General features: G+C 46.0%; 1 protein-coding gene across 1 annotated transcript in view; it reads left to right on the top strand.

Annotated features, from left to right (window-relative positions):
* LOC138246355 (dentin sialophosphoprotein-like) overlaps positions 1-19,224 on the top strand; it is an 87,296-nt gene extending 68,072 nt beyond the window's left edge. Inside the window, exons 5-6 of the mRNA XM_069200876.1 lie at positions 1,645-1,681; positions 17,728-19,224. Coding sequence (XP_069056977.1) covers positions 1,645-1,681; positions 17,728-17,764 — 74 coding nt within the window. The 3' untranslated portion in view covers positions 17,765-19,224. The remainder of the gene's footprint in view (positions 1-1,644; positions 1,682-17,727) is intronic.
* Positions 19,225-21,002: the final 1,778 nt, after the last annotated feature.

The raw sequence follows: 21,002 nt of genomic DNA, 5'->3' as shown, positions 1-21,002 counted from the left end.
ATAACGCACTGTTTGCATTAAACACCGCCAGGACACAGCCCCAAAACACAAAGTAGAAGGAACCAGTATGCAAACGTTTGTCAATGTATTTTGCATTTGTTTTATTTTCATTTTTTTTCTTTTTTTCTTACTCCATTGGCCTGTGGTTGGCATGTGTTCTCCCCGGGATATGTATATCAGATAGCATGCGCAGTCCTGCTGCGAATGTCTCCACCACCAACTACTGCCTCACGTTGCCTTAACAATATTCTAATCCCTAAATAAGAGATGCCTGGTCTGCTGCTCTGTGGAGGAGTTGAGCGTGTCCAGGGCAGTTTCAGCATTATAAGTGGGTGGATTGTTCTCGGATGGGTCTTCAATGAAAGAAGATCACATCAGTGTGAGCGGGACAGGTGAGCCTCTCCAGCAGCCTACACAGAGATCATCCACCACGAGATGAGGCACTACAAACTGAAAGGGAATTAATTCATAATCTCATTCACGAACCCAAATATCATGTAATCATCAAGGATGAGACAAAAAACAAAATTAGATCGTTAATTAAGAGGGATTTTAATTCTAAAGTTATACCAAGAAATTTGAGCAGCTATATTATTTAGGAAGTATTGTGTGCTTTTTGAATACCAATATCATGACAAGTATACTCGAGAGAAAACATTCCTAGCCATCTGACTAGAAGATAAACAGTGAGAAAAACAACTATGTGACAGAGGATCTTGTTTTATTTCTCTATCTCGAACACATTTATATACGTTTAGATGAATATGAGACCAGAAAGTGATTGCTGTCTTTTCGGTTTCAGATGGATAATGAACTAACAAAATAATTGAAACTATGTTTCTAAGAGGTGGCGCCTTTTTAAATGCTCGATTTCATGTAGTCCTAGAAGTACTATCTGTGACTTACAAATATATGATAAAAAATTGTTGCATCTATCCAGAAACTCTTCACGTAGTAGGCGGCGAACAAGTAAACCTTTGTGGCGATATATATAGTAAACCACAAGGTCCATAAAAGAGGAAGTGCTCATTATTAGTGTTATCAATCTGTGCTTGAGTAAGGCAAACCAACAATTAGATAATTCACCCGTAAAGCCCTACACAGAAATATACAACGAACAAGATTCCATGCAAATCAATGTCTACAAGTCCTTGTAAAAATGGATTTGCATCAAAATCCACTAGTGGATGAACGGGTATGCCTATGCACCACCCATGGAACGCCTCCTTGACCAAAAGTAACGCAAGGCAGCGCATTTCGCTGTGCTGGTTATTTTTGGATACAAACCACCGCAAATCACTATTGGATTTTGCATTGGGTTTCTGTTAAAAAATGTAACACATCCCAGATACAAACTCTTTGTAAATCTGGGCTTTAGTGTTTTTAGTAGCATAGAAGGTCTCGTCAGTGTTCTGAAGTCACAGTTTGTCTACTCCCTGTGTTTGTGGCTACTCATAGAAGTCCAGCTATTATCTTCCGTCTCTTTGTAAATGCATGTCACCTCCTGTCCTTGACTGTGTATTACTCTGCCTACATACTGTATGTCCAGCACTTTCTTAAATTTTCTTGCTTCTTAATTTACCGTTTCATTTCAAAGCAATACCAGCAGCTGTGCGCCTCAACTTTGCTTTTTTTCTGTTTCAGGGAGCTATGTAGATGAACTCACAGGAGCCGTTTACCAGTAAGTAGACCTCGCCACACCAATCGTTACCTTCGCCACTGGGCGGGTTTCTTGTGGGAACATGCACAGCGCTCCATTGCTGAAGGCAGCTGCGGGCTCACAGCCAACAGCAGATGATTGAAACGGAGACCAGAGACCCTGCTTCCTTGTTTGAAGAACGAGGAATGAGAAATGGGACCAAGAGTTTTCAAGGAGAAGACACAGTCTATCGCAGAATTATATTTTCCTTCTGTGGGAGGGTTTGCTCTGACATCTTTTATAGCAAAGACTTAAAAGCTGACCCTGAAAGGGCCGCCCTAAGAAAGAAGGCAGATTGATGAACTGAGCATCATCAATTCATATTAAAATAACACACAACGCGGAAATCTGCTTCCCTTCTTACCCGCTGGTATGGACACCCAAATATCACTTAGACCCTCATTATGCGTTGCCCACCCGCATGTCAAAACTGACTAAATTTATAAAAAAAGGCACAATAAATTTTTATGGGGATTTTGATACCTTAAGCACCAAAATCTGAATGTTATTCTCCATTATTGGGGACAAACTCATAATTGGGGGCTGTTGATTGCATCAGATGAATTTGATGCAGTGGTGTTCAATGTCATCAAGTGCGATATTTAGGGCCCCAAACACTAGGCAGTGAGGGTCGGGACCGACAGGGCCTGTCAGCCTGTGCTTCTAAGAGTAACACTGACAGGTACTTACATGTGGCTGGCCACTACCGGCCCAGCAAGCTTTTAGAGGACGAAATCATCCAAGAAATCTATGTTTTTGGGTAAACTCCCCCCAACTCTCCTAAAGGGTCCACTACAGCTGCGAAATACATCTGAGGTTTGTCGATCTGATCCAAACAATGTGTTTAATATGCAGATTACCTGGAACAGATGTGTACCATATATATATATATATATATATGGTATGTAGAGACTTCACTTAATTAAACTGACCTTGCATGGTAAAGGCATATGCGTTGTAAAGTCATGCAACCTGTACCAGGTGCCCGTAGGAAATGAGAAAGGAATTACACTGCCAGGATTCAGGGTGGGTCCCCAACAAAATCTAAATCATAAACTTATATGAATAGAGAGAAACGACTGGTGAGCAATGAAGGTGGGAAAATAACCTTTCTTATGAAGTATGAGATTATGGCATATTTAAATGTAGATGAGAAACCTCTCTGTTCCAACAACTCCCCCCACACACACCCTTCCCTTCAAGGTCATGCTGGGCCGCATCTCTACATCTAGGTGATGGGTGGTGAAATCTGACTGCCACTGCTGGTGCAGTAACAACTAGAACCCAGGATTATGTTACCACGCGGGTCTGTAGATAGGTCACTGGATAGTGAACAAGTATTTAAGGAAACCCTGGAAGCATTAATATAGCAGAGAAAGCAGTGCTTTAACTCGTGGCATTAGCAGACTATGCTGTGTGTGGAGATCTGCACTGGAATATCTGGCAATAGAGCAATGGACTTATGAGTTACACAAATACCAATGTGTGTTCTGTTTTGTGCCAATATGGGATGGTTTGTGAGCAAGGCAGGATGCTATTTGTAATAGATAGTGAACTGTTATAGAAGGAGATGAAACAACTAAAATCGTTGCACACATCTCTTGGACAGTGCGAACTCACTGGTGTGCAGCGCCTTTAAATATACCATCTGTATTACTACTATTAATTCCGAAAACCCCTCTAAAGAAACCCTCTAATGTTATTAAGTATTAAACAACGTTACTGACTAAAAAGGCTTTAAAATAAATGCACCACTTAACAGATATTTTCTAAAACAGCGTAATCCAGGTACCACTAAAACAATAAAGAATGACATGATATAACATGCATATTTATACATCCACCCCTCAGAAGACCCCTTGTCTCCTCTGACCGATTAGGGATGGTTATTGCTGCCCTACTCGTGAAACGTGTTGTGTCAGAATTTGGAAATGTGGGCTACTTCGCTTTAAGGTTTTGGGCCTTTTTTTTGCCCAGACTCACTACAGGGTTGAAGTTAAGTTGGAGTAAGTGAGGGCTAAGACATCAGACTCAACACAAAGCAACAGGTCAGTAGACACATCATTGCAAAGAAACAGCCAGAGAGACAGACCAGATTTCCGTATCACATTAGTCCCGAAGACTCCTGTACGGTACTGATAAAACCCAGAGATATCATATCGGGTGTGAGTAGTTCAGGCCATTTCCTGTGCCTGTTGGTAGGCCCACTTTATGGTCTGATGGTGAAACAAACATTGCCCTCAGCAAGCTCAAATCCATGCAGTCTTCCATACCCCGTTAAACACTTCCACCGCATGTCAAGTTCATAACGGGCCCAGTTTGCAAACTTGGGCCACTTTTATAGCTGTCTGAATCTCTAATGGGGCTGTCCCTGTCCTACCCTGGTTTTAGTAATTAGATTCTGGAATGTATAGCCCTGCCAAATTCTCAGTTTAAGATATTTACTTTTCACTAGCTCAGCAAAATCCGTTTAATACAAATACTCAAGGAAAATAAGCTTTATATATTAAAAAAGAAACACAACCTTTTCATCTGTTGGACCAAATGAAGTGGCTATCTATATGTCTCTAACAGGTGCTGGCGGTGTCTTACGTTTGTTTCTCTGCTAGGAATGGTTTATGTATGTCAGTGGTTTTACAAAAACGTGCACTTAAAACAAAACGTCTGGAACCTTAGAGCTGTACATATATTATGCAAAATTATATAAAGAACTCTGGGCAAGTTTCTATTTTAATCTGAGATCATTACAAGTGAGACACATTAATCCATCAGTGGAGCCCACTCAAATATAATGCATTTTAGATTAAATCCCCCCTAAACCCATCTGTAATCGACGATGAGCAATCCTGGAATTATATTTTCTTATCATCAGAGTTCATAGGAGGAGTTTTTGCCCAGGGATCAGCAAGCAGCCAAGGAGAGTAAAGAGGAACAACATGAAGGGAGCTTCATTAAAACAATCAATCCACAAACCTACTGTATTTTAGCCTGCTGAACCCTCTGTAATTTAGCAAAGTCTTTACAAGTTCCATTCATAAAATACTAACCATACTGGAAGCAATTTCAACAAGCTGGAGAAGAGTGTCCTTAATGGGTTGCTGTGCTTTTTAAATCTTTGAATGCCTTCTGCCTAAAACGGGAACTTACACAGAGTTCCTTCTTTGATTTTGCTCAGAATTTGAACTACAGACGTTTTGGATATGCAGGAGCTCCTTGCCACTCTTAAGGTCTAGCGTTTGTGCACTGGCATCCCAAAACACTGATTGAAGAGTATAGTCCAAATAGCCTCCAGAGGTAGTCATTTAGCGCGCCCTTTGTATTGATTGGGCACCTGAAGCTGTTTCTCATCTATTTTTGATTATCCTCACGACCGTCCATACTTAGAAATTATCACTGATGTTGCTCAAGTGAGCTGAACAATTATCTGAACATGTTCTTTGTAGCAGTGAAGCCCCAGCTGATTTTGGGCGACACCAGAACCTACTTGGGAAGACGAGGTGATATTATTATGAAAGATGAGGTGGCCAGTGAGCAGACAGAGCTGCAACCAGCTTTTCACTTACTGGGTGATGACTATGGGGGTCATTCTGACCCTGGCGGTAAATACCGCCAGGGCCGGGGTCGGCGGTAGCACCGCCAACAGGCTGGCGGTGCTCCGCCGGGCATTCTGACCGCGGCGGTACAGCCGTGGCCAGAAGCGGAAAGCCGGCGGTGTACCGCCGACTTTCCGCTGCCCATGGGAATCCGCCATGGCGGCGCAGCTTGCTGCGCCGCCATGGGGATTCTGACACCCCATACCGCCATCCTGTTCCTGGCGGGTCGCCCGCCAGGAACAGGATGGCGGTATGGGGTGTCGTGGGGCCCCTGGGGGCCCCTGCAGTGCCCATGCCAATGGCATGGGCACTGCAGGGGCCCCCGTAAGAGGGCCCCACAAAGAATTTCAGTGTCTGCTTTGCAGACACTGAAATTCGCGACGGGTGCAACTGCACCCGTCGCACCTTCCCACTCCGCCGGCTCCATTCGGAGCCGGCTTCCTCGTGGGAAGGGTGTTTCCCACTGGCTATGGGGGTCATTCTGACCCTGGCGGTAAATATCGCCAGGGCCGGGGTCGGCGGTAGCACCGGCAACAGGCTGGCGGTGCTCCGCCGGGCATTCTGACCGCGGCGGTACAGCCGTGGCCAGAAGCGGAAAGCCGGCGGTGTACCGCCGACTTTCCGCTGCCCATGGGAATCCGCCATGGCGGCGCAGCTTGCTGCGCCGCCATGGGGATTCTGACACCCCATACCGCCATCCTGTTCCTGGCGGGTCGCCCGCCAGGAACAGGATGGCGGTATGGGGTGTCGTGGGGCCCCTGGGGGCCTCTGCAGTGCCCATGCCAATGGCATGGGCACTGCAGGGGCCCCCGTAAGAGGGCCCCACAAAGAATTTCAGTGTCTGCTTTGCAGACACTGAAATTCGCGACGGGTGCAACTGCACCCGTCGCACCTTCCCACTCCGCCGGCTCCATTCGGAGCCGGCTTCCTCGTGGGAAGGGTGTTTCCAACTGGGCTGGCGGGCGGACTTTTGGCGGTTGCCCGCCTGCCCAGTGGGAAACCCAGAATGACCGCCGCGGTCTTTTGACCGCGGGACGGTCTTCTGGCGGTTCCCGCTTGGCGGGCGGCTCCCGCCGCCCACCAAGCTTAGAATCAGGCCCTATGTCTTTTGACATTCTGCTCATGAAAACAGTGTTACCATTTGTGTCAAACAGCACTGAAAAATGGTCCAGGCTGACAGGCTGACGGGCTGACGGGCTGATGGGCAGAAGCCCACATATCTCGTGTATAAGATGCGGCTGTGTTTACCGTGCTGCTTTTTATTAACATATCACTCCTAGAGCGCAAAGTATACTCCAAAGGGTTTGTTGTCACTTAAGCAGCCCATAACTACCATAAGCCTCACCAAACGCATTCCTGAATGATACACTTTCAGAAGCTATATTTTCAACTTTTTTTCAAAACAGAAGATGTATGCTGATTCGCAGACAAAACAGCTGACATTTACCACCTTAGGGAGCAAGAACTGAAAAAAATGAATCCGACCCTTGGACTTTATAAACAGCAAACTTGAAGTAGCATCTGAACCACGAAGCAAAGGGTACACGAACCTTCTGATTTAATGAAGAAAGTGCTTTGTTCTAGATTGAGCAATGGTCATACATGATAGAAAGGATCCCGCCATGAACGGGCGACCAATGGAGCTTCTTCGGTAAAGGAGATTGCGAAAGCAAAGGGGATGCACCACGTAAAGGTGTACCTGCTTAATTTTTACGATGTTAATGTGTCCCAACGCTGTGATATAAACGAATCTAACAAAAGCTGCCAAGAAAACATGCACTTCTGTACTTTGACAGACACAAACAAAAAGAGGTTGTTGTAATCTACATGGTACATTTCACTTTTTTTGTTTTCCATCCCCCCCTCCATCGTTTATTCCCTTGTAATGTTCCGCTCTCCAATTTATGTGGAGTTGATGATAGAACGTTGGTGAGGTGAGGGAGGACGGAGCGAGGAGCGGTTAGAGGACCCTTGTCAAGTAACAAAGGTTTTCCGTACCTTATTCAGCGTGAAGTTTTCTTAAAAGAGGTGAAAAAAAGAAATCTGTGCGGACCAAGTGACAACTGAATTTTTTTTTTTTGTTTTAAAATGTTATTTATAATTTTAAGATATAAAACCAGTACAACAAGAATAAATAGCTGCATCTCCACATAAAGGATAATCGATAACTTGAATTTCAATGGGTGCTGCGTCAGGGCAGTCAGAAGGCACATATGGTATTATTCAACCATTGCAGAATAAGCAATGTAGTACATTAACCAACATTAACAATGAACTCATATCAGAAGTGCAGGCCTCAACGAAAACAGTCCACACTAGGAGCAAGTTCATAAGTACATTAATGTGTTACAGGAGATGGAAAGGAGGGCTTTGGCTCTGCCAACAACAGTTGGAAGGACTCCCAAATGTGTTTAGGCCTACTAGCAGAAGGAAGCAATGAGTAATGCAATGGTAATTGCTTTTGACAATAAGCCACGTCTAACAGCCACTCTCGGGTGGTGGGAACCCTCCCGATATCCCACGCACATGCCACCCTACACTTGGCAAGCAACAATGTCAGGGCGAGGAGTTTCTTATAATCATCGGCATTTCCCTTGGAAGGCATAGCAGCTCCAAGGATTTAGTCCAGTTGGTCACTATGCCTGACACCACCCGGAATAATGCCAATTCTCAGATAACCAGGTCCAGGTGTACCCTGCGGTTGCTCAGATAGAGAGTGATGTCATCTGCGTATAATAATATGACAATATTTAGAAGGGAGAAAGCCAGACTTCTGTGACCATGGTGCTGATGAATAGCCGAGGCCAGCGGCCCAGTCGCCAACGCATGTAACAATGGTGAAAGAGGGTGACCCTGACGGATGCCCCCGCCAATGGGGATAGACTCTGATAACAGAACATTAATCCGGGTCCATGAAGAGGGGGCCATATAGAGGAGTTGTATCAAATGCAAGAAACTGTCTGGGATCCCGAGCTGATGCAGAAACACACATAATTATGGCTGCTCAAGAGAATAAAAAGCTTTAGTGCTCTTGAAGAAGGCAGTTGATGGAGCAGGACAAACAAGGTCCTGAGATTGTGGGAGGTGGAACAATGAGGAATTAATCTAGCCTGACTGGACAGGAGAAGGCCTCTTGGTAAGCCCATTAGCAAGGATTTTAGCGTTACTATTTAGGAGTCTGAGCACTCAGGGTACGTCTGGTTTTAAGAGCGTTATAAGGACTCTTTCCCACAGTGAGGGTGGCAGGACACCTGTACATAGGGATCCTTCATAGACCTGCAAAAGGGAGGGCAAGAAGAGGCGAGAATGCTTTGTAGAGTTCGGAGGGGTAGACCATTGCTTCCTGGGATTTGCAAGTAGGTAATTCCTCTACTGCTGAAGTGATCTTCTCCAAGGTTATGGGCTCTGCCAGAAGTGCCCCACAGGATCCCTTCGGGCAAGCCAGGGTGAGGTGATCCAGATAGGCGGCATAGTCTACTGAGTCATGTGAATACCAGAGGGTGTATAGATGAGTGTAAAAGTGTGCAAACCCTGTTCTAATATCATCAGCACCAATAACTACTGCGCATCATTGCGAGTCAAGCAAGTAACAATGGGAGACCCTCGCCTCTGCTTCAGCATGTGTGCTAGTGTTTGGCCAGGCCTATCACCCTTCCCATAAGCATGCATAATTTCATATTGATGTGAATGCCGGCACTTGCGGTCGGCCACAGCAGTGTATTCTGTTAATGCCGCTTGAGGTTCTGCCACCAAGCTCGGCTGATAGGCAGCTTCTAAGTCACGTTTTAATTGATGAAGGTGGAGCTCCAAGAGCTCCAGTTGGCATCGGAAATCTTTCTGGATCAAGAACTGCTTGGATATCCACATCCCCCTGAGGTACACTTTAACTGTTTCCTGCATTGTACCCACAGACTCCACTGAGCCCTCATTAATCTCAAAGAAGTCACTAATGTAATGCTGAATAACAGACCAAAAGACTGGATCTTATGGTGCCTGGGGAGAGGGCTTCCATGCAAAGGCGATATGCGCAGAGGCCGGGAGAGCAAGGGTAAGAATCACTTGTAAGTGATCAGAGAAAGTGTGACGTAAGTGTTTGATTCACGCAACCCAGCCATAAGTATCAGAGGTTCCCAGCCAGTAATCTAGCCTAGCCCAGGATACGTGCACACTGAAAGTATGTGTGTCTTCTTTAAGCTCAAGATGATGGGCTCTCCAAAAACCAAGCAGGCCAGAGATTTCGATAATGTCACGCATAGCGCTGTCCGGAAGCCCAATGGGTGCGAGATGCAGGATTAGAACAGTCCATATCCCTGTCTAGTACAAAGTTAAAATCCCTGCCCGAAAGAATGCTACCAGGGTACAAGGTCAAACAGCGTCTCCAAATAGTCCAGACAAATTCTAGATGGTCAATGTTGGGCCTATATTTATTAGTTATGGTAAGATGCTTACCATTAATGACCAGCTGCAGAATAACAAATCTGTCCCGCAGATCAGAGAGCTCTGCTAGCAAACAAGCAGGGAGACCTTTCCTGACCAGCAAGGCCACCCCCAGGGCATAGACTGAAGAGTTTGCATATACCCGATGAGCTGCCCAGTTAGCAGCAAACAGTGCCTGCGCTTGGAACTGAAGATGCATTTCTTGCAACAATGCAATATGAATCTTAAGACACGTCAAATAGGCAAGTACTCTGCACTTTTTCCTTGGGTCACTGAAGCTGTGAACATTCCAGGTACTAAGGTTTATCTCAAATGTCTTAGGGGAGATCATGGCATGCAGGCCTATAAACAGGAACATACACAAGCGCCATGTACATAGTAGGGCCCAGAGAGGTCCGGGTAGTGCCAATCTACCCGGCCCAGGAAAACATCCATAGAGCCAATGAACAATATAGGATCATCAGCAGCCATTTCACAAAAACATAAAGTTAACAAAGTCAAAAACATAAACCCTCCTTCCCTCTCCCCCCACATTAACCATCCCCAACATCAGTGCATCCCCTAAAAACAAAGGAAGAATCATGAATACATGAACAGAAAACAGTGCACACTCAAGGATCAAATCTGAACAAATGAAACATGCAGGGCAATAGGGGAAACTCAGTGCAGTCAACCCCCCCCCAAATGACAACTATAAAGGACTGGCTACCCCATGAACTGCCATCATGTTGTCTGTGGCTCTCCAGGGTGAAAAGGCACTAAACTTGTAAGTAAGAGATAGCAAGGGAACCAAAACTACAATTGCATCAGGCCACTAGGGGAAATTAGTTATAGGGTTCAAGCATAGCAACGAGGCACCAAGTATAGAGAATCTACATGTGGTGCATAAGCGGCTCCTCAAGCCAGAGGCTTGTAAGGAAGGCAGAGTCCTGCAGTCTCCAGTGTCGGGACCTGTGATATCTGATAGGCCAGTGTCACTGCGAGGAGATGAGAAGTGAGCATTACGGCAATGGCGCCTTGCCTTTGAAGGGCAGCTTTGATGCAGCGAAGGAACTCTGCCAGTGATGTCAATATGGCAGGCTTCCCATTTAATTTACAGTGGAGGCGTGCTGGATATAACATGGCATAGGGATCATTGTGGTCTTGAAGAAGTGGCTAAACCTCTCAGAAGGCACACTGTGCTTCCTGTATATCAGACAATGGTCTGAGAAAATTGAGAGCCTAGAGCCTTGGTACGTAAGCTTGCCCTTCTCTTGATCCAATCGAAGCACTGCAACTCAGTCATGATAGTTTAGCAATTTGGCTATAATATGACACGGAGGCGCACTGTAAACCGAATGAGGGCCCAGCGAACGATGAGCGTGTTCCACCACACAGGATTTGGCAAGGGATGCTGCATCAAACAGTTCACACAGCAATTTTCCAACAAACATCCTCATCTGGCCAGTATTAGTGGATTCGGTAATATCCACCAGGTGCAGGTTGTTCCACGTAGAACAAGCTTACAGGTCCTCATCTTTGGCAGCCACACTGAGTAATTTGTCACAAAGTTTGCGATAGTCAGCCGCAAAAGTTGCTTGATCAATTTCTACTGAAGAAAGGTGCTGCTCTGTGTAAGTGGTACCTGTCTTCTGCTTCGTGAGGTGAGCCTGCAGCCTGTCCAGCTGGCCCATGAAGTTACCAGTTTTAGAGTCTATGTGCTGAAGGCCAGCGCTCATCTGAAGCAGCAGAGCATGTATATCTGCCTCGGAAAGCAGGAGATCTGTGGTCACCTGTGTAGTGCCTCCTTCATCGGCTTTGCGAAAGGCATCTTTGTGAGGTTCAAATCCGAGCTTAGGTTACCTTGGATCTGTCTTGCCCATGATGGCAGGAGTTGTACGGCCCACAGTCTGACAAGACAAACCCTCCCTATGCAGCAAGGCGGACAACATTAATGAACAGGCGGGAGGCCCTCTCCAGGCCGGGCTTGCACCCTCCACCATAGTCAGAGTGGTCCCCGTCAATGCTGGCAGGCGAACACATCTGTCAGTAGCTACCACTTCACCCATAGGCCAATACCAGGAGTAGGCACAACACCCCAGAGTAGGGTCACAGTTCAATTTAAAAGGAAGCCACAGCGAACCACAGGAGGGGAGGACAGACAACAGGCTCTAGATAGGTGGGACAGCACCAATCTTGGTTGCCCTCACCAGTCCCACCTTCAGCAATGGGGGCATTGGATCCCCAGGACAGCTGATGCCAACCGAGTCCTAGAAGTGGTGGAAAAAAACCGATGGCAGAAACCAAACATGCAGGAAACTGTTATTTATTGAAGTATGTTGCAGCAGCAAAAATCAATGCTGTCCCGCAGTCTTCCAATGTTGTGGAACGCTGGCTGGCTGCAAAAGTGTATGGGGCCCTGACCAAGGACTGCGAAGAGTGAGGGCCAGACGATTCGCTGAATGTTCCAAAGGAGAGCACCAAAGTGGGATGCAACTAAGTGAAGATTCCCAGCGTCAAGAAGCCTATCAGTGTCTTCAGGGAAGGTGCACCCATAGGCCTACCCCAAAAGCCAGCCGCAAACCTACCTATCACCCGCAGGGGTTGCTCGAGGCCACATACCTGGCCCAGGAAAACACAGTGCCCACCCCAGGGGGCTACACTCTTGTCAGCAGCTCAGGGCTCCTGCCGGCCTCCATCAAGGCAGACCTCCAGTTGTTCGCCACCTCCCACCCGGCAGGAAGCAAAGGCAAGCACTGCTAGCCGGGTCCCCTCTCCTGGTGCAGCGTGGGCAGAGGCCCCATTAATATTCCCGACCAGCTTCTCGCTCCCCACATATCGGCTCAAATGGCCCTGCTGTGCCACTCTGCCTGCCCTGCCAGCTGTGGGGCCAGTCCTCGGCATCTCTGATATCAGCAATTTCACCTCCAGATGGCTTCAGGGGCAAGGCCTCTAGTGATGTAGGTGACGCAGGCCACTCCAGAGCCATCCTCGATATCGGTGCCACACCAGTACCCGCTCCAGGCCGGAGGCTGACACACAGGTTTCCAGCCATGAGGCGCAGGTCACGACAATCACTCACCCATGATCAGCAGCTCCAGGGGGCAAATCAGCAGCGATTGCAGTTACAAAAGACCAGCGATCAGCGACCATCTTAAGATGGGCAGCAGCAAGCAGGTGTGGGGCCTTGTTTAAGGAAAGATGGTGAAGGATTTTGTGGGCAATAGACTAGCGCTCCCACTTTAAGCAGCCATCTTGGTCGGTTGCAGGTCACACTCCCAAATTAAAATCAGTTTTGAAATCCAGAGTATGAACTGTGGGCCCCGCTTAAGACATCAGCCCAAATCATTGGGTCAATGCAACAGTGTTCAATTCTTTACTTGCCACTTCCAACCCCAGAGCCTCTGTCTTTGATTAATTTCATTTGAGCCAGTGTCTCCTGTTCAATGACTTATGTCTCTCACACAGTCACAGACAGGGCCGCTTTCTCTGTTAGGGCTCGGGGGCTGCACCCCACTGAAATTCCTACACATTCCTGCCGAAGTATTAAGTAGATCAATTTATTTAGAGATGCAATCGTATCTCTAAACAAATCAATGTATTTAAATCTGGGATGGCATTCCCAGGCTGGCTGCCCTGCCTCTCTCTGAAGCAATAAATAGAAGAAGGGAGTAAATCAACTTTCTGAACTATGACGCACATTGCAGGGCTTACTGTTCTAAATACCTTCTTTGCCATTGTAGTTTATGACAGTATCCACTGTAGGCCAGTGACACTTTCAGCATCATAGTTTTGGGAGTGGGAATATCCGTCCCTGCATGAGGGCAGCCGTACATCATTCATAGGCATAGATCCCACCCTTTCCCATTCATCACACATAGGAGTGAATGCAAGCACTTGTGATCTGGTGCCTTGTCTTCGGTAATAGTAATCTTGTGTTGTGTATATTGTGCTGAGACCCCGGTCACAGTAACGTCCCTCACTGTGACACCCCAGGCCCTGGCTGCACATAGCTGGCGCATTAAGAAATAGACCAGCTCTATTTGTTCCCCCGCGAAATTGATCCAAAAGACGAGCAGGGTTTTTGTTCCCAATGCAAAGTTGATCCAAATATCTGAGTCAAGAGCAAAGGGAGAAACATGTGGTTGTAGTAAAGGCAGTTATCTGCAGTATGGCGATAAAACTGTCCTTATCTTCATGCCCTTAACATTAACACCAAAAACATGGATTGATTTGCGAACAGTGAATGTTAAAAACATTAAGACAATGGATGTCAGTGACTTAATTTCCCTCTTATTTCACGTGTTTTACTTAATCTTGCATTCCCCAAGAGTGTTAACTATTTTATCAGTTGTGTTTCTGTATTTGTTCCCGTGCATCTTATTACTCTTGCATAGAGCATACTTTGAGCCAAGTCAGGTGTTTATGAGGGGTTTGATTGAGAGCTCTGGCGCAGAGGCTGAAGCCAAAGCAAAGTGCCTATCAGTGGGTTGGCCTCTCTGCAGAGCACACAGAACAATGGTCATGTATTCCAGTTGCAATTAAAATTGTTTGTAAATGTGTGTGAAGGGGGTACACCAATGTCAATATTTTAACAAGGCAAAAGCAAAGGGAAATACATTGTTTAAATGTGGGTGAGTGCAGTGTATATTTGGAAGTGGAGAAGCGAGGGTGATGAGAGGAAATGCATTCAGGGAAGAGTGAAAAGAGGGCGCTGAAGAGGAATGAGAGGTGGTTGAAGATGTGCAGATGGATGAGATATGCAAAGAAAAAGGGCATACATATCTAACAAAAAGCTCACATAACTGAAATCCAAAACTCCTTCCATAGACCTCAATACTGTTTAATTCACAGACTCACAATTTCAGAACTGAAACATTTCCAATGTTTATTATTTTTAGCAAATCATTGTTGTTACTCATTTATCTTAAACAGCTAACAACCATTGACAAAGCTAATTGTACAGACAGATTTTAGGTGTATGTCAGTTGTTGTGCTATATATCTGGATGCAATTACATCTCAGAGAGAAACCAAAATACCAGCTGGGTGTCACACTATGGGCATCATATAAATTTATTTTACATGTTCCCTTTTAGAGAGCTCCCACTTTTTTCCATCCTACTTAAAAAGCTTTCTGCACATATGCCTATATGGCTTATAGCAGTCTGCAGCCATGGGAGCTTCCTGAAGTCTGATTAGAGCACTTTTTTCTAAAGTTGATGACACATGCAGTGCAAGACACTGGGCAAGCACACACTTTAAAGGGCTGAAGTTGTTGTGCTCTACAATTTGCACATCACAGTAACTCTTGAACTTATCAATGAAGTAAATATAGAACAGAAGCACATTACAGTAACTGTTGAACATATTACTGCAGTAAGATATGGAACAGTTTTTAATGTGTTTGATATTTCAAGACTTTGCGTTCCCACTGTTTTATAAGCCTTGCTTTATCAGTAAATTAATTTGCTTTAAAACGCACCATTTGTCAATCTCTTTTCAATTTTGTCTTGGGATGAGGACCCGCCCCGGACTCCACATTTGTCCATTAAGATTGCTTGCGTTGTTTGCTACTTAAAAGCCATACCCAACGTTTATGCCTCACCACTTTCAAATGTCACCAGCTACCACTGGTCACAGATGCTGCTTATGAGTACTATCAGGATGACCTCAAAATGAAGAATAATCTGGATGGATGAGTCCATGTAAGTTATGTAAGTGAGGGGCGAGGACAGAGCTCTGTGGAATGTCCAAGATGTTTTATTTTTCATTGAGGAATGGGGTAGAGGAGAACTTGTGATGTGCATGTAATGAAAGACTTAAACAAGAGGAGCAACATGCTACAAATGCCCATTGACTGAGTGATGATTGAAATTTGTAATATTCTGAATAAGTGAATATTTGATTCATGGTCAGGAGAATACCAAGGAGTATAGAGAAGTGTTGGCAGGAGTAGAGTAAATAATTAATATTTAAGTACCTGTGGGTGGGTCTGTGTCAAAAGTGCATTACAGAAGCTTAGCCCTGGGACATATTCTTTATTGTGATGGCATAGGCTGACCAGAAGAGGTGCATGGTTTAATTTAATTTTAAAGAGAGAAGCAAAAAAGAGAAGAGTGACATTCTTACATTAATTTCAGTCACTGATTATTACTCTGGACCATAGTACAGTCCATTGTTTCTAGCCTATTATGTCTCTACAGACATTGGCAAACCATTTACAAACCTGTTTTGGTATTGCTCACATATGAACTGCCCAGCTTGCAGGGCTAGGTTATGTCCCTTTTGAATGGGAACACAAGCAACCACAGTCCAGTGTTGTCCTTATTGGGCCTCATCAGTAAGGTGCAGATTGAGTCCCAGGCACAGTCCACTATGGTATGCACTGTTGTGCATATGTAGGTATTGTAGGCTATTGTTTGAACACGCAGACATAGGCCCTCATTACAACATTGGCGGTATTGACCACCTACCGCCATGGTGACGGCCGGCAACATACCGTCGCCGTGGCTACCAGCCCGCAATGCGTATTATGACCGCGTACGGTATTCCGTCAGAAATCTGGCGGAACCCCGCAGACGGTCATGGCGGTGGACGGCAGTAAGGTGGCGCTGCTGACAGCAGCACCGCCACGCCAGCCAATCACCGCCATCCGTATCATGAGCAATGATACGTCCTGGTGGTGTTTTGCTGGCGGACGCTGCTGCTGACAGCAGTGCTGCGGACTGTCTCCAGCTGGAGATCCCCCTGCAAACAGGTAAGTGAGGTTCTCTGACCGCACAGGGGGTTGGTGGGTGCTGTCTGTATGTGGGGGGAGGGTGGGCATATGTTTTGGGATGCATGCATGCAGGAGTCGTGTTGGATGCATGCATGAATGAGTGATTGTGAGTGTTGTGTGTTGTGGATGCATGTGTGTGACAAGGTATGTTGGTGTGTGTTGTGGTGTGTGGGTATGTATGTGTGCATGCGTGGGTGGAGGTGGGTATGTGTGTGTGCATGTGTGTATATGGGTGCGCGTGTGTATATGTGTTGCAGGGGCAGGGGCAGGAGCGGGTGAGGGAGGACTCTGGGGAGGGGGTGGGAGGTGGTGGAGACACCCATCAGTGCCAGGGAAGGGGTTCCCTGGCACTGATCGTGCCTACAGCCATGGTTTTCATGGCGGTACAAAAACCATGAAAACCATGGCAGTAGGCCGGGTCGTAATCCCGAGGGTGGGAATGTGATGGCCGCCGGGCCGGCTGGTGGTCGGTGTGTTAAAGTGGCAGTGTTGGATGGCGGTAACTGCCAGGGTCCAAATCCCATTTTTTTACCCCCAGCCGGTTGGCAGTATTACGGCCACTTTAACATCGATCGCCATGGTTGTAATGAGGGCCATAGTGATCGTCTGAGGGCTGGTTAGGTATAAATTAAATCCTCAACATGTGATGTGTTGTTTCCCAATGCCCTATACAGTAAATTACTAAGTGGTTTACTTAGAGTTTGGCAGATGTAAGACGTCCACCAGAAATTGGTGGTGGAGACAGCACAGGCAAATTTGCGGTGAGTGGCCCACACCTGCCACTCTTCAAATAATCCCCCAAGTATGTTAAACAGGTTATGCTTTTGTAATGGTTTAAATGTGTATAAGTAGGACAAATCAAGGTTTAAAGCACACTGAAGGACACTGTTAAGTATTCCCTGTATGCATCCTAGGCCTTTTTAACATTGTTCACCTTGTTTTCCCCATTCTTCCAATCTAGGTTGTATAATGCATTCATCATCTTGTAGTACAATAATTGCCTCCCTTGTTCCAAAGTTTGCTGTCACAGTGTAGTACAAAACCGAGCTCTTCCACAGGCAAATATGTAAGTGATTTCATGCTTAGTAAAGGTCCTTCAAAAGAATAAAGTGTAGGTGACAACATTTATAGGATGAGTCAATTGATAGGACAATGTACAAGCCCCAACATTCAGAAGGGGCTAAGACCCTAAATAGGATATTGTCTTTAACCTACTGACATGTTTATTCTTCTCCCCAGATCTATTGCCAACATTTTCGAGCAGCGTGCGAACTGAGACCCTCTCAAACATCCTACCTCAGACGCAGGAAGATGAGCCCCGTGTCTGACAAACATGAGTATCAAGGGATTCATTTTCTGTTAGTGTTCTCGACTCCCCTGACAACATTTTATACAATACAGAACTTATTGAAGTGCTCTGCACTCTACGGCAAGTTACCAAGCTACCTACTTACAGATGAGCGATGAACCTGAGCAAGTTCTGAACTCCTTATGAAGATCTACAACTCCAGCCCTTAAAGACTTCAGGGCTACATCCACCCTGGTCCATGCCCATGAGATCTTGTGGCACACATGGCAGTGAAAGATTCTGAAACATTATTCTGACTGCCCTCACCTGCAACTCCTGCCAATTATCCACTCTGCGTGTACAAGTGGCCACTGGAAACAAATAGTGGACTTGGGTTTATGCTGCAAATGGCCTCAAAGACACCAACCAGCAATGTCTTACTCCTACCAGCATATCACGCCTCTGACCATGCTCCAATGATAAATATTTATTAAGAAAGATAGATCCCTCCTTCCTGGGCTAGATCTATCCTGAAAATTAGCAGATCTCTCCTGCTGGTCGTCATCCTGAAGTGAGCATTTGATGAGCCTTAGAGAGATGCATGAAAAATGTCCAAATTGTAATATATAAATCTACTTTGCCGTCTCCCTTTGGACAGATGCCTAGTTTGTATATATGTTCTGCATTATAGACATAAATGCTGTGAACATTAAGTTATACCTCTGTTATAGCGGGGTTAATCTACCACTTAATGTGATCAGATATCTCCCCTACAAAATGTTGCATGTCTCTTCTGTAAGCAGGAGTACATTTTCCCTACAGGCGTGAATCATCATCAAAACAATACCTGCATAGCCGTAGAGCATATTTCTCCTACTAACAGATATGTGCACTTCGTAAGACCTGACATCCATTTACATCCCACCACAGGGTCCTTCAAACGTTCGACGTGGCAGGTATGCACAATAATGTCCTTAGTGAGGATCCCATCTTCAGTGTCCAGGTCTAAACCACAGACCTGTTAATGTCACTGCACTAAAGGCAAGGCCCTGGTACCTTTTGACAGGAGATATGTAAGTGCTTGGGTCTAATGAGACAGAGGTATCTGTTCACTATCAGAGTGCACCATCCTCAAATCGCAAGCGCACATTAAAAACCCAACAATGACTCTGCCGTTGGTCAGTAGTGCTAAAATATATATTTATTTATTATCCATTGGTTCATATTTATATAGCAGCCCAGGGGAAACTTCATCCAATCTATGTGATTCAACAACTTCTGGGAAAATTGAATTTCCCAGTGCAAATATTTCCTTTCTTCCTTTTTATTTGTGTTTTCCCAAGCATAAGAATAATACCACGAAAAGTGAACTGCAGATACGTCGTTATATTTTTTCAGGCAGTGCAAAGCCCGACCCTTGAAATAAACTGAATTTTGAACCCTGGGAATTCTCCTTGTCTGTTCCGATTTGTTCAGAGTGGTTTAATAGGGTACTCCAGCTAATGGGATTTGGCAGGTAAGCATGAGTGCAGAAAAAGGACTGATGGATTTCTGGAAGCGGTGAGTTGGATAGATATGAAGTACGTGACTGTACCCTAGAACACAATGGGCCATGTATCACCCATGTGGGCTCCTGAGAGTATGATCAAAATTCAAACGGATTGTGAAAATCATTTGTTGTAAAGGCATTCCTGGTAAAGGCATGCGTGGAATTGCATGTGTGGTTCCAGCATGCGACTCCCCCACCCGTCCCTCCACCCCTAAAACAACTGTACCCCAAACCCCCCACCCATACCCCTAAAAACAATTCTACCACTACCCCAACCCCTAAAACTTAAACTACCCCTGCCCCTTAAACTACCCCGACCCCCCACCCCAATCCTAAAAACTAAAAATACCCCGACCCCCCACCCCACCTGTAAAACTACTGTGACCCCCACACCCCCTAAAACCTAAACTACCCCGACCCCACACCCCTGCCCCTAAGAACTAAAAATAGCTCACTCCCCACCCCTGCCCCTAAAACTACCATGCCCCCTTAAACCTAAACTACCTCCACCCCCACCCCGCCCCTAAAAACTAAAAATACCCTGATCCCGACCCTAAAATAACTGCGACCCGCCCCTAAAACTACCGTGACCCCCACCACCCTTAAACCTAAACTACCCCGACCCCACCCCTAAAACTACCGTGACCCCCCCACCCCAAAACCTAAACTACCCCGAACCCCACCCCTAAAAACTAAAAATACTGCGACTCTAAACCTACAGCGAACCCCCGCCCCTAAAACTAGCACAACCCCCCACCCCCTAAAACCTAAACTAACCCGACCCCACACACCTGCCCCTAAAAACAAAAAATACGCCAACCCCCGCCCGCCCCTAAAACTACCCCGACCCCCCACCCCCTAAAACCTAAACTACCCTGACCCCCTATCCTGCCCCTAAAACTACAGTGACCCCCCACCCCTCCCCTAAAACTAACGCAACCCCCGCCCCCCTAAAACCTAAACTACCCCAACCCCCGCCCCTAAAAACTAAAAATACCCTGACTCCCACACGCCGCCCCTAAAAACTAAAATTTCCCCTATCTCCATCCCCGCTCCTAAAACGGCCCCAGCCCCACTTACCTGATTGCGTCCTCCAACGAAGCCGACTCCCTTCTTCTGTGCCTTAACCACGCATGTGCGTTGTTCAGCACATGCATGGTTAACGCACAGAACAACAAAGTTGTGGTTAACAAAAGCGTTGTTCCACTTTCGTTGTTCACAACTTCGTTGGTCGGTTTTTGCGGAAGTTCGGCACAAGATAGACCGTTCCTTTCAAAGCAATATCAACCCTTACATTTTTTTCCCGCAACCACAATGTACAGCATGGCAGTATCGAACATGGTAAACTCCCTGAGTTCAGGAATATTGAGGCCCATATTTATGGAACCATCGCATCGCCTTAGTATAATTTATTTTGACGCTAAAGCGGCGCTAACATATCTCCATATTTATATTTTGATGCTAGATCCGTTTAGCATCAAAATATTGGAGTTAGCGCCATTTCTAGGATTCGCGAACCCACCTTGCGTCAATGAGATGCAAGGTAGGCGTTTCCATCCTAAAAATGATGCCAGCACCCCTGTACCATATTTAACTCTTGGCGCAGAAACAATGTGCGGGTGGGCCTAAATAATTACGCTACGCCCGCTTAGCGCCATTATTTAATGCCTGGGCCAG

This window comes from Pleurodeles waltl, chromosome 7 (assembly GCF_031143425.1).
Source record: "Pleurodeles waltl isolate 20211129_DDA chromosome 7, aPleWal1.hap1.20221129, whole genome shotgun sequence".
NCBI lineage: Eukaryota > Metazoa > Chordata > Amphibia > Caudata > Salamandridae > Pleurodeles > Pleurodeles waltl.
Note: the sequence above shows the minus strand (reverse complement) of the source record. Positions and strands in the feature narration are given on the sequence as shown.